This window comes from Phyllopteryx taeniolatus, chromosome 14 (assembly GCF_024500385.1).
Source record: "Phyllopteryx taeniolatus isolate TA_2022b chromosome 14, UOR_Ptae_1.2, whole genome shotgun sequence".
Classification (NCBI taxonomy): domain Eukaryota; kingdom Metazoa; phylum Chordata; class Actinopteri; order Syngnathiformes; family Syngnathidae; genus Phyllopteryx; species Phyllopteryx taeniolatus.
The window spans coordinates 2,236,615-2,251,071 of record NC_084515.1 but is presented as its reverse complement, the minus strand read 5'-3'; the positions used below and the strand labels follow the sequence as shown (position 1 = coordinate 2,251,071).

Below are 14,457 nucleotides of genomic sequence, written 5' to 3'. Positions count from 1 at the left end.
TGACAAGGACACTGTACCGCAACCCATAACGGTACTACAGTGTGCTCTTTGCTCAGTGTAGCCACTGTGTGACATGGCCAGTCTGATGATCTGGAAGTGGCAAAACTTTGAGTCAAGTAGGTGAAAAATGTGGCCAATGTGGCCAGAGAGCAATAAGAGTAAAATGGATCATCATCATGTACCCAGAGGAAGGTTTAAGTGAAGGGAGTTGAAGGAAATATTTTTCTCTCTTTAGGTTCCTTCATTTTAGTTTGAGCAAATTCAACACTTCCAAAACTTGTCGTAGTACAAAGAATATTTGTCTTATTCCTTGTTAGCTGGTCTAAGATCATAAATGCACATCCATGAACCTGATGTATTAATGTCACAAAATGCTAAAATCAGAATCATCTTTATTTGCCAAGCATGTCAAAAACAGACAAGGATTTTGTCTCTGGTAGTTGGATCCGCTCTCGTACGACAACAGACAGCCATTTTGACAAAAAATATTGTTGAGACATTAAGACACACTACGGAGAGTCGCTGAGCAATGAAAGGTTACCGGTAATGCTGATACAATGACAATTGTGCAAATGATGCAGTGTTTTCAAGAAATGTAAATAGTATAACGTGATTAGTAGTGCAATAATCTGGAACGCTGACAATTGTACAAATGGTGCGGATAGTTCTCAAGTACATGAGTGGTCAATATCGGTCAACAGCAGATATGCAAATAGTGCGGAGTGATGAGACTACTACAGTGAGTGTCCAAATAATGTAGAAGTGTCTCGACAGAGATGTGACAATAATGTCAAAACAAAATTGCCAGCATGTTACAATAGAATTGTAAGCTAACTGTTAAGGAAGTTAATGGAAAGAGGCAAGAATTCATTCAGGGTCTCCTGGGGGACAAGAGGGAAGAAGCTGTTGGAATGTCTGCTTGTTTTAGTTTGAATTGATCGATAGTACCTACCTGAGGGAAGGAGCTGGAAGAGGTGCTTACCGGGATTTTGAGCCTTGTGTGTGTGTGTGAGCGTGCGTGCGTGCGTCCGTGTGCGTGTGTCGCTGAAGCGCTTCAGCGAATCATTATCCACTAAAAGTACGAGTCCTGTCTTGTTGCTAGCCAATCAGAAGAACAGTTGGGTTGGTTATCGTTCCATAAATACAATAGACATGAGACTTTTTTTTCCCCCAGAGTCGAGAAATTTTCATTGTTGTGGAAAAACCCGGTGCACCGCTCACGGCGCAGCGACCCTGCCCACAAAATCAGGAAAATTAAAACGGTGAAAAAGATGCTGAAGCAATTCGCCACTATATTGTTATAATTGCCTTTGCATATGTTTTCAGCACTTCAAACATATTTAAAGTATTTAGAAACAAAACACGGATATCTGCTTATTCTTTTGAAATTGGTATTTTAAAGCTAAAAATAGGAATTCTAACATTTCTACGTTTTTTTTTTTCCTGACTAAATTTTAATTTATTTTGTACATACAAAAAAAAAGCCTTTCACGGGACCCAGTGTTGAGCATGTTAATATATCCATCTATCCATCCATCCATTTTCTTCACCGCTTATCCTCACTAGGGCCGCGGGAGTGCTGGAGCCTATCCCAGCTATCATCGGGCAGGAGGCGGGGTACACCCTGAACTGGTTGCCAGCCAATCGCAGGGCACATATAAACAAACAACCATTTGCACTCACAGTCACACCTACGGGTTTTTGGGATGTGGGAGGAAACCGGAGTACCCGGAGAAAACCCACGCAGGCACGGGGAGAACACACAGGCGAGGTGGGATTTTGAACCCGGTCCTGAGAACTGTGAGGCAGACGTGCTAACCGGTTGTTCAATGTGCCGCTTAGTCTGCTGTCATCTCAGCAAATGTGGTGATTATTGAGAAGTATAAAAGTTCTTAATGTAGCACATACATTTTTGTCATTAAGCAAATGTAAAAGAAGAAAGGGAAGGGTCGTGGCGAACCCTAATTTCAAAACATTTTAGAAGTAAGAAAAGGCCGGACTTGAACCCGGGTCCTCAGAACTTTGATGCTGATGTGCTAACCAGTCCTCCATCGTGCCGTCCATGTTAATATATAATCTTAAAAAATAAAGTCCTCCCCCGAAATAATACCTTGCAAAGCCTGTTAGTCTTTGCAGTTTATTAAATACATGCAAGTAAAATATAAGGAAGTACGATATTCAATTTGGTGCACATGTGGATATATATATATATATATATATTTTTTTTTAACAGTATCTGAACATGAAGCCAATTTTCCAGTTTTTATGAATTTCTTTGGAAAGAATGCAAGAATTTTGATGCCAAGATTAAAAATTCTGTTGGAAATATGAGGTGTGTATCTATGATGATCCAAATAGTTTGGCCTTGGGGGAGGTCGTTTTGTACCGAGTGCCTTGTGGTTGTAGTAGGGATGATGACGATAGCACTGAGTTCTTTCAAGTGCGATATTAGGAAGTAAAGCTGATGTTTCTTTGCGGCCTCCCGTCGTGAAGGATGCCGCGTGTTCCCCAGCACATCAAGTCGAATCGTTAAGGGGCTAAGTGGAGCGCCTTGTATTTTTAATGGTGTGCAGAAATGAGGATTTCACCACCCCCCTTCGTCGTTTGATGCCCGCTGTGTCTTGAAGCTAAAACATTCCCGCCGTCTTGCTGTCATTTAAGCATGAATTGCTTTGCCTTCATAATGGGGCGGCCTGCTCGGTTGCTTATTGTTAGATATATTTATATATCCATCCATTTTCCATACCGCTTGTCCTCACTAGGGTCACGGGCGTGCTGGAGCCTATCCCAGCTATCTTTGGGGCGAGAGGCGGGGTACACCCTGAACTGGTCGCCAGCCAATCAATCGCAGGGCACATAGAAACAGCCAACCATTCTCACTCACATTCACATCTACAGGCAATTTAGAGTCTTCAATTAACCTAGCGTGCATGTTTTTGGGATGTGGGAGGGAACCGGAATACCCACGCAGGCACGGAGAGAACATGCAAACTCCACACAGGTGAGACCAGATTTGAACCCGGGTCCTCAGAACTGTGAGGCGGATATGCTAACCAGTCGCCCAACGTGCCGCCATATATATATACATATTGAACAGAATTAAATGGATATCATTCATCTAAATCAGATTCAAAATGGAGGCGGTGTAGAAAATGTCTTAATGAACTGTAGAGGAATTTTCAATTTTTTTTATTTCTAATTTATTGGCCTTAGAATAATAATTCAATAATCAAATGTTTATTAAATTTAAACTCTAATCGAAATAATAAAAAATAGTATGATATGTTAATGTTTTCCACTCATAAATAATGTTGAAAATATATGAAATATAAATTTTAAATGGAGGTTTCCCTTGCCCGGATGCGGGTCACCGAGGGCCCCCCTCTGGAGCCAGGCCTGGAGGTTCGAAGGCGAGCGCCTGGTGGCCGGGCCTGCACCCATGGGGCCCGTCTGGGCATAGTGCAAAAGGGTAACGTGGGTCCCCCTTCCCATGGGCTCACCATCTGTGGGAGAGGCCATAGGGGTCGGCTGCAGTGTGAGCCGGGCTGTGGCCAAAGGTGGGGAACTCGGCGATCCAATCCCCGGCTACAGAAGATGGCTCAAGGGACGTGGAATGCCACCTCTCTGGCAGGGAAGGAGCCCGAGCTGGTGTGTGATTTCGAGAAGTTACGACGAGATATAGTAGGACTCGCCTCCACGCACAGCTTGGGCTCTGGTACCAGTCCTCTCGAGAGGGGTTGGACTCTCTTCCACTCTGGAGTCGCCCACGGTGAGAGGCGCCGAGCAGGTGTGGGTATACTTATTGCCCCCCGGCTCGGCGCCTGTATGTTGGGGTTCACCTCGCTGGACTAGAAAGTAGCCTCCCTCTCCCTTCAGGTGGGGGGATGGGTCCTGACTGTTGTTTGTGCCTATGCACCAAACAGCAGAGCAGAGTACCCACCCTTTTCTTTAGAGGGGGTGCTGGAGAGCGCTCCCGCTAGGGACTCCATCGTTCTGCTGGGGGACTTCAAAGCTCACGTGGGCAATGACTGTGAGACCTGTAAGGGTGTGATTGGGAGGAACGGCCCCCCCTATCAGAACCCGAGTGGTGTTCTGTTATCGGACTTCTGTGCTCATCACGGATTGCCCATAACGAACAGCATGTTCAAGCATAAGGGTGCCCACACCTGCACTTTGCACCAGGACACCCTAGGTCGCAGTTCGATGATCGACTTTGTGGTCGTGTCATCGGACTTGCGGCCGCATGTCTTGGACACTCGGGTGAAGAGAGGGGCGGAGCTGTCAACTGACCACCACCTGGTGGTGGCTCCGATGGTGGGGGAAGATGCCGGTCCGATGTGGCAGGCCCAAATGTATTGTGACGGTCTGCTAGGAACGTCTGTCAGAATCCCCCGTCAGAAGTAGTTTCAACTCTTGTACCTTGGGGTCTTGTTCACGAGTGAGGGGAGAATAGAACGGGAGATCGACAGGCGGATCGGTGCAGCGTCTGCAGTTATGCGGACTTTGTATCGGTACGTTGTGGTAAAGGAGGAGCTAAGCTGAAAGGCGAAGCTCTCGATTTACCGGTCGATATACGTTCCTACCCTCACCTATGGTCACGAGCTGTGGGTCGTGACCATCGAGAGGAGCCAGATGAGGTGACTGGAGCATCTGATTTGGATGGCTCCCGGACGCCTCCGTGGTGAGGTGTTCCGGGGACGACCCAGGACACGCTGGAGAGACTACGCCTCTCGGCTGGCCTGGGAACGCATCAGGATCCCCCCGGAAGAGCTGGATGAAGTGGCTGGGGAGAGGGAAGTCTGGGCACCCCTGCTAAAGCTACTGCCCCTGCCACCCGATCTCGGATAAGCAGTAGAAAATGGATGGATGGCTGGAAATTTTTAATATTTTGCTTTATTACGTTATTGAACATTTAAAAAATATTTTTTATACTTCATATACAGTGAACCTTACATATTCATGTTTCGCCATTTGCAAATTCACATTTTTTTGGAAGCTGTCCCGATTCGCTGTTTTCTTGCTTCGGATCTTGCAGAAACTGGTGGTGTTGTTTATTTAAATGATTGTGTTTCATGTCAGTTTGCTAGCGTGTTATTTAGGTTAGTATGGTAGCTAATACTGTGCATGAGCCTTCTAGTGAAGGTGGTTTGTTTGTGTTGAATAATTTATAATAAATACAGTAACTTGGGTAACATGGGGCCATGGTTGGGTACAACCTAAATGCATGTTGTTGGTGCTTTGTGATCGTCTTAAGAAGTGCTTTGCTGCCATCTTGTGGCACCTATACACAGTTACAAACAGTTTTGGGGGGGGGGGAGGCATCACTTATTTGGGATTTTTGATATTAGGGGAGGGCTCGGTCCCTATCCCCTGCAAATAGCGGGTGTTCGCTTGAGAGACACATTTAGAATATTAAAAACTATTTTTACATCAGTATTGAAAATTACAACAAATCTTTTATCAAATTTTAACTGAAAATTGATTTGAAATATAGTATTAGGAAAATAATAGGAATAATAAAATTATATATTTTATTTTACTACATTAACATTGGTTTATCAATAATATGAGAAAAAAAACGAAGAATTAAAAAAAACATCTTTTTTAATTCCTCATGTAGTGGCATATAGTTAATATTAAAGAATATGTTTAAAATAATGAAGATCATAAAAATATTTGCTTTGAAAATCCCTTTTAACCACAAATTGGTAATCCAATATTGTAAAAGGATGTTAAAATATAAATTAATGGAAAGTGTGTTTTACTATTTTGTCCGTAAATACTGTATAATTTTTCAAATAAAAAAAAACTGAAATATATCTAAAAATCTATCTAAAATAACATGAAACAGTATTAACATTATTTATAAAATCATAAATGTAATAGCATACATAATTTTCTTAATTTGTAAAAATAATTTTATAAAATAATTGAACAAAAATGAAACAATAAAGGCGGCACGGTGACCGACTGGTTAGAGCGTCAGCCTCACAGTTCTGAGGACCCGGGTTCAATCCCCGGCCCCGCCTGTGTGGAGTTTGCATGTTCTCCCCGTGCCTGCGTGGGTTTTCTCCGGGTACTCCGGTTTCCTCCCACATCCCAAAAACATGCATGAATTGGAGATTCTAAATTGCCCGTAGGCATGACTGTGAGTGCGAATGGTTGTTTGTTCCTATGTGCCCTGCGATTGGCTGGCAACCAGTTCAGGGTGTACCCCGCCTCCTGCCCGATGACAGCTGGGATAGGCTCCAGCACGCCCGCGACCCTAGTGAGGAGAAGCGGCTCAGAAAATGGATGGATGGATGAAACAATAAAAAAAACAATTGTATTAAAAAAAGACGTGCTTTTTGTCTACATAAGAAGAAAATATTTTCTTCCGTTCCTCACTTTTTTTTCTGGCGACAACAGCGAGGAAGATGCTTCCCAAGAGGAAGCTGAATGACGGCCTCAGCGGCAGCGACAGTCAACAGGAGGACGAGGCCACCAACACGCAGACGGTGGCGGTGGCCAAGGGTCAACGGAGCAAGCGAGCCCGCGTGGACGACGTTGGCGATGACAACAACACAGGTGAGTTAAGTTAACTACTGCGAAATACAACTAAAATACTGGAAAACCACTCGCCCTTTGACAGCATCTTGGGGACACGTAATGGAGGCGAGTAAACGGCAAGTGTTTTTGTAGCATTCTATAGGTTTTGCCAGTGAAAAAAATAAGGTAACCATTGTCTCTTGTTCACTTGTTACTCACCTGCTTTTTACCCACCCGTCCACTTTTTATTCACCCACTTTTACTCACCCATTCTCATTTTACACACCCTCTTTGTACCCAACTGACCACTTTTAATCACCCGCTTTTTCCTCACCTGTTTTTTACTCACCCGCTTTTTGCAGACCTGCTTTTTATACACCCATCTGCTTTTTACTCACCTGCTTTTTACCCACTCATCCACTTTTTACAAACCTGCCTTTTATCATCCCGTCCCCTTTTTACCCACCCGTCCACTTTTATTGACTTGCTTTTTACCCACCCATCCACTTTTTATACACCCTCTTCTTACCCACCTGCCTTTTTCTCACATGGTTTTATCGAGTAATTGCCCCTCCTTTTACTCCCCTTTTCACCCACACTTTTTACCCATCCACTTTTTACTCACCCCACTTTTTACCAGCCCATCTATTCGCCCGCTTTTTATCCACCTGGTTTTTCGTCACATAGTTTTATCAGCTAACTTTCACTCCTTTTACTCCCTCCTTGCCCACACTTTTTACCCAGTCCGCATTTTACACACCCACATTTTACCCACCCATCTGTGTACCTTCCCTGTGTCGAATGTACTTCCATTTCCTGTTCTATGCTTATATCACACTTACACCAGCGGTACCCTTTTGTAGTAGCATCACAAAAAAACCCCAAAATCCAATAAAAGCTCTACTGAACTCACTAAGCTGAAGTCTCGTGAGACTTTACAGCAGGAAGTGCATTAAAACATCATGTAGAAAATCAACGGGAGTCCCCTAAGGATAGCTGACCGTTAAATTAAAATGCTGTGAAGCGTTCAATTTAGTTCAGAGTGCCACCGTTACGACCTCGCCTTCTTCCATTTTCCCTCGAGTGGGCCGGGTCACCCTTACTCAACATGGCTGATGCGGCCTCTCTTTCTTTGTGTGTGCGCGCAGACGAGGTCACAATGCAAGAAAGAGACGAGGAGGCGGAAGCGACGGAGCAGGTGAGGATGCCGGACAAAGACCGAGAGAAAGCGGAGGAGGCGGAAAAAAAGCTTGAAGATGATGAAGCGGAAGAAGAGGAGAAGAGGGACGTAAAGGAGCCAAAAGAGGAAGCCAAGAAAGCTCCAATCAGCAGCTTCTTTGGTCAGCAGACATGAAAATGGCGTTAAAATATCTTTGAAATATTGTTTTATAATGAATTTTATTTTTAGCTCCTAGAAAGGCTACAGTGAAGACCAAGAAGAAGGGTGACGGAGAGGAGAAGAAGACAACAACTTCCTCACCTGTGGAGGACAGCAAAGATGCAAAAACGTGAGGAAACAGGAAGTAGATTTTCCTATTATTACTTTAAAAATGCTTGTTTTTTTCCCCCCCACAGTGAGTCACCGTCGACCGAGACGGACTACAACCCGTCCAGGCCCAACTACCACCCGCTGGAGGAAGCCTGCTGGGAGGCAGGACAAAAGTTAGTCTTTTGCTCACCCGCTTTTTACCGATGCAAACTTTTTACTAACCCACTTTTTACCCACTGTCCACTTTTTAGTTACCTGCTTTTTACCTATCCGCCCACCTTTTACTCACCACTTTTTAGCTACTTGTCCACTTTTTACTCACCCTCTTTTTATCCACTCATTCACTCTTTACTGAAATGCTTTTCACTCACCAATCGACCTATTACCTGTCATTTGACTTTTTCCTCCCCCCACACATTTTATTTTTTTTCTCATTTGCTTTGACTCCCCCGTTAACCCTCTTTACTTTTTAACCCCACTTGACTCCTCCTCCCACTTTTTATTTTCCTTTCCTCCTTTTACGCCCCTTTCACCCACTTGGTACTTTTCTTCACCTTTTCCATCCCTGTCACCCACTTTCTTTTCTCTCAACTACTCTTACTCCTTCCATACTGTCTTTTTTTTCTTTTTCTTTACCTCCTTTTTATCCCCCCTGCTTTTTTTCTACTTTTTCTCACCTCCTTTTACTTATTTTTTTTCTACTTTCCACTCGACTTTTTAGCTATGAATTAGTGAATTGTTGGTATGTTCCAAACTGGGATCTCGTCTCCCTCCAGAGTGCCTTACCTGGCGGTGGCTCGCACCTTTGAGAAGATTGAAGAGGACTCTGGCAGGTGAGCTTAAACACGTGCTGAATCCCAGTGAGGAGGAAGTGGAATATTTGATTTATTCAAGCTGTGTGCGAGTGGCTTTTTTTAAAAATTTTTTTTAAATGAACTGATGAAATCTGTGCCAAATGTAAAACATATAGTAAGTGAAGCTTGCTGCCTTTCAACACATTTCAAAAGCACATTCACAGACAGAATGTTCTGACCGCTTTCGACGCGGGACTTAAAAAAGCCGCAGATAAACAAATCTCGTTAGCCGCCTCGGAATGTTAAAATCCTCAAAGGTGTTTTTTTTTTGTCTTTTCTTCTACCTAGACTGAGGAACATTGAAACTCTGGCCAACCTGTTCCGCTCCGTGCTGTTGCTTTCTCCAGGTAAACGCCCACCTTGCTGCGGCGTTGGCGGCCGGCCGGCCGCTACCCGCCGAGCATATGCTGATGAATGTTCTTTTCATGTATGTTTTGATTTCTCTGTTTGTGTGTGGGCGCAATTGTCACTCTGCATTAATGCGCACCACATATTATGTAACGCACAATTGATATTATACCCGTTCTATACGTCTGTCTATGTGCGGGTGGATGAAAATTTTGAAGATGATGTTTTCCTGTCTTTCTAATGTTTGTGTGTGCAGACGACCTGCTGTGCTGTGTGTACTTGTGTTTAAACCAGCTGGGACCCGCCTATCTTGGCCTGGAGCTTGGCATCGGGGAGACGGTGCTGATGAAAGCTGTTGCGCAAGCCACGGGTAACACGCACACACACACGGAAAGGTGCGCGCGTGCACACACACACACACAGACGCGCACACAATCTCTAACAGTTTCTCACACAGTCTCACATTACACATTCTAACTCTCTTACACACATACACACACAGACTCACTGTAAACAGTAGACAAAACATACTCTTACATATATGTGCAGACACACCTGCCAACTCTCACATGCATGTTTTTTACCCGTCTCCTCTCTGTGGTTGCCAGGACGACAGCTGGACAAGATCAAGGCGGAGGCTCAAGAGCGCGGCGACCTCGGTCTGGTAGCCGAGAGCTCCCGAAGTAACCAGCGCACCATGTTCAGGCCGGCCAGCCTGACGGTGGATGGCGTCTTCAAGAAGCTCAAGGAGATCGCGGGCATGAGCGGCAACTCGGTGAGACGCCAAAGCTGGCTTAACTTTAGCATTAATGCTGAAAAATGCTCTTAAGAAGCCCTTTTCTGTTTTTTAAGTGAAGTGACTTGACAGCTATTAAAAAAAAAGCAGTTTTCTTCCACACGTGAGTCTTGATGCAAAAGTTGCACATTAATCACTACAGTGGACAGAAACACCTACCCTGTCTGCGCTTCTTGCCTTCTGTCTATCTTGGTTTTGAGGACTTTTTTGCATACAGGAAAAACTGCTTTTTAGGTGTCCACTGTTGTGATTGATTTGCCACTTTGAAATCAAGCCCTTATGCTTCGAAAAAATAAAACTGCACAGAAGCAACTGATGCACAACTTTGACTTCAAGACTCATGTATACAGAAGAAAACTGCTTTTTTGAATAGCTGTCTACAGTAGTGACTGTTGCACAACTCTGACATAAAGACTCAGTCATGTAGAAGAAAACAGCTATTTTGAGTACCAGTGACTTTAGTAACTGATGCATGTAGTGGAAAACTGTTTTTTGTTTTGTTTTTTTTGAATAGCTGCCTGCTGTAGTGACTGATTACATCGTTGACATCGTCTCATGCACGTAGAGGAAAAAGGGCTTTTTGAATAGCTGTCCACTGGAGTGATGCACAACTTTGCCTTCAAGACTCATGCATACAGAAGAAAACTGCTTTTTTGAATAGCTGTCTACAGTAGTGACTGTTGCACAACTCTGACATAAAGACTCAGTCATGTACAAGAAAACAGCTATTTTGAGTACCAGTGACTTTAGTAACTGATGCATGTAATGGAAAACAGTTTTTTTTGTTGTTTTTTTTAAATAGCTGCCCGCTGTAGTGACTGATCACATCGTTGACATCGTCTCATGCACGTAGAGGAAAAAGGGCTTTTTGAATAGATGTCCACTGTAGTGATGCACAACCTTGCCTTCAAGACTCATGCATACAGAAGAAAACTGCTTTTTTGAATAGCTGTCCACGAAAGTGACTGATGTGCTACTTTTGCATCAAGACTCACGTGTGGAAGAAAACTTCCTTTTAATAGCTGCATGCTGTGGTGACAGATTGGCAACTTTGACATCATGACGCATGCATATAGAATAAAACAGCTTCTCAGAATAGCTGCTCGCTGTAGTGACTGATGGGCAGCTTGGACATCATGCAGTGAAGATGAAAACAGACTTTTCTTTCAATAGCTTTCCACTGGAGCAACTTTGACATGAAGCCTCTTGTGACAAACGTTTTTCAGTAGATAAACGCACCCTCCAGCAATAAGCTCCTTCTCCTCATCTTTTCCGCTGATTTTGTTCCTTTCCTTTGACCTCAAGTCTTTCTTTGCTCATTCTCTCCCGGCTCGTCCCTGAATCTCAATGCCGTCCCTCTCGTGCCACAGGCCATGAATAAGAAGATCGGCATCATCAAAGGACTCTTTGTGGCTTGCCGTTTCTCGGAGGCCCGCTACATCGTGAGGTAACGACAGCACCGTGACTTGAGCCAAACCCGATTTGACAACTCATGACGGGCTGTGATTGATTGACAGGTCGCTAGCGGGGAAGCTGAGGATCGGACTGGCAGAGCAGAGCGTCCTGTCGGCGTTGAGTCAAGCTGTGTGCCTCACGACGCCCAAGAAGGGTAAGCTTGGTGTTGAGCATTTTTTTTTAAACTTATAACCAGTGGGTGGCAGTGTATGGGATGGCACACCAGTGTCCACTGTAGTGACTGATCCGCAACTTAAATATGTATATGGAATAAAACGTCTCAAAGCAGGACTCATGGACAAAGAAGAAAACAGCTTTGTTTGAAAAACTGTCCACTGCCGTGACTGATGTGCAATGTTGGCGTCAGGACTCCTGCTTGTAGAAGAAAATAGCTTTTTGGAATAACTGTTCACTGTACTGACTGGTACGCAACTTTGAGATCAAGACTAAGTCATGTAGAAGTTTTGTTTAAATTGCTGCCCACTGTAGTGACTGATGCACAATTTTGATGTCTAGACTTGTGGGTATAAAACAAAGCATATTTTCGGAATAGCTATTGACTGAAGTGAGTGCAGAACTTTGACTTCAGAATTAATGCATATAGAAGAAAACAGCTTTTTTTTCCAAATAGCTGTCAACTGTCGTGACTGATCAGAAACCTAGGACGTGTCAAGACTCAGTAGAATAGAGGAAAAAGACAGCCCCGTCCACTGTCGTGACTGATGCAGAATTTTCATTTAAGGGCTGATGCATCTAGAAGAAAACTAATTTTTAATTCCCCTTCTTTAAATTCCCTTTCCCACTTTAGCAGACGTATTTTTTTTTTCACCTGTGGGAGGTGCCATAGGGGTCGAGTGCAGTGCGAGCTGGGCGGTGGCCGAAGGCGGGGACCTTGGCGATCCGATCCCTGGCTACAGAAGCTGGCTCTAGGGACGTGGAATGTCACCTCTCTGGCAGGGAAGGAACCCGAGCTGGTGTGTGATGTCGAGAAGTTCCGAGTAGATATAGTGGGACTCGCCTCCACGCACAGCTTGGGCTCTGATACCAGTCCTCTCGAGAGGGGTTGGACTCTCTTCCACTCTGGAGTTGCCCACGGTGAGAGGCGCCGAGCAGGTGTGGGTATATTTATTGCTCCCCGGCTCGGTGCCTGTACGTTGGGGTTCACCCCGGTGGACGAGAGGGTAGCCTGCCTCCGCCTTCGGGTGGGAGGACGGGTCTTGACTGTTGTTCGTGCCTATGCACCAAACAGCAGTTCAGAGTACCCACCCTTTTTGGAGTCCTTGGAGGGGGTGCTGGAGAGCGCTCCCGCTGGGGACTCCATCGTTCTGCTGGGGGACTTCAATGCTTACGTGGGCAATGACAGTGAGACCTGGAAGGGCGTGACTGGGAGGAACGGCCCTCCCCGATCAGAACCCGAGCGGCTTTCTGTTATTGGACTTCTGTGCTCGTCACGGATTGTCCATAACGAACACCATGTTCAAGCATAAGGGTGTCCACACGTGCACTTGGCACCAGGACACCCTAGGTCGCAGTTCGATGATAGACTTTGTGGTCGTGTCATCGGACTTGCGGCCGCATGACTTGGACACTCGGGTAAAGAGAGGGGCGGAGCTGTCAACTGATCACCACCTGGTGGTGAGTTGGCTCCGATGGTGGGGGAAGATGCCGGTCCGAAGTGGCAGGCCCAAACGTATTGTGAGGGTCTGCTGGGAACGTCTGGCGGAATCCCCTGTCAGAAGGAGTTTCAACTCCCACCTCCGACAGAACTTTGCTCATGTTCTGGGAGAGGCGGGGGACATCGAGTCCGAGTGGACCATGTTCCGTGCCTCCATTGCTGAGGTGGCCGACCGGAGCTGTGGCCGTAAGGTGGTCAGTGCCTGTCGTGGCGGCAATCCCCGAACCTGTTGGTGGACACCAACGGTGAGGGATGCCGTCAAGCTGAAGAAGGAGTCCTTTTTTGGCCTGTGGGACTCCTGAGGCAGCTGATGGGTACCGGCTGGCCAAGTGGAATGCAGCTTTGGTGGTCGCTGAAGCAAAAACTCGGGCATGGGAGGAGTTCGGTGAGGCCATGGAGAAAGACTTCCGGACGGCTTCGAGGAAATTCTGGTCCACCATCCGGCGTCTCAGGAGGGGGAATTAGTGCACCATCAACACTGTGTATAGTGGGGATGGGGCGCTGGTGACCTCGACTTGGGACGTTGTGAGCCGGTGGGGAGAATACTTCGAAGACCTCCTCAATTCCACCGACACGCCTTCCCATGAGGGAGCAGAGTCTGGGTTCTCTGAGGCGGGCTATCCTATCTCTGGGGTTGAGGTCACCGAGGTGGTTAAAAAGCTCCTCGGTGACAAGGCCCCGGGGGTGGATGAGATTCGCCTGGAGTTCCTCAAGGCTCTGGATGTTGTAGGACTGTCCTGGTTGACACGCCTCTGCAACATCGCGTGGACATCGGGGACAGTGCCTCTGGATTGGTAGACTGGGGTGGTGGTCCCCCTTTTTAAGAAGGGGGACCGGAGGGTGTGTTCCAACTACAGGGGGATCACACTCCTCAGCCTCCCTGGTAAGGTCTATTCAGGGGTGCTGGAGAGGAGGGTCCGTCGGGAAGTTGAATCTCAGATTCAGGAGGAGCAGTGTGGTTTTCGTCCTGGCCGTGGAACAGTGGACCAGCTCTACACCCTTGGCAGGGTCCTCAAGGGTGCATGGGAGTTTGCCCAACCAGTCTACATGTGTTTTGTGGACGTGGATAAGGCGTTCGACCGTGTCCCTCGGGGGGTCCTGTGCTTCGGGAGTATGGGGTACCGAACCCCCTGATACGGGCTGTTCGGTGCCTGTACGACCGGAGTCAGTAAGTCGGACTCGTTTCCGGTGAGGGTTGGGCTCCGCCAAGGCTGCCCTTTGTCACCGATTCTGTTCATAACTTTTATGGACAGAATTTCTAGGCGCAGCCGAGGCGTAGAGGGGGTCCGGTTTGGTGGCCTCAGTATTGCAT

At 46.1% G+C, this 14,457-nt stretch overlaps 1 protein-coding gene across 5 annotated transcripts in view; it reads left to right on the top strand.

Annotated features, from left to right (window-relative positions):
- lig1 (ligase I, DNA, ATP-dependent) overlaps positions 1 to 14,457 on the top strand; it is a 63,925-nt gene that overhangs the window by 4,485 nt on the left and 44,983 nt on the right. For all 5 annotated transcript variants that reach the window (XM_061797796.1, XM_061797795.1, XM_061797794.1 and 2 more), the window contains 10 exons: positions 6,409 to 6,567; positions 7,677 to 7,868; positions 7,937 to 8,036; positions 8,104 to 8,190; positions 8,794 to 8,850; positions 9,160 to 9,218; positions 9,476 to 9,589; positions 9,828 to 9,994; positions 11,386 to 11,462; positions 11,533 to 11,624. In XM_061797796.1, coding sequence (XP_061653780.1) covers positions 6,409 to 6,567; positions 7,677 to 7,868; positions 7,937 to 8,036; positions 8,104 to 8,190; positions 8,794 to 8,850; positions 9,160 to 9,218; positions 9,476 to 9,589; positions 9,828 to 9,994; positions 11,386 to 11,462; positions 11,533 to 11,624 — 1,104 coding nt within the window. The remainder of the gene's footprint in view (positions 1 to 6,408; positions 6,568 to 7,676; positions 7,869 to 7,936; positions 8,037 to 8,103; positions 8,191 to 8,793; positions 8,851 to 9,159; positions 9,219 to 9,475; positions 9,590 to 9,827; positions 9,995 to 11,385; positions 11,463 to 11,532; positions 11,625 to 14,457) is intronic.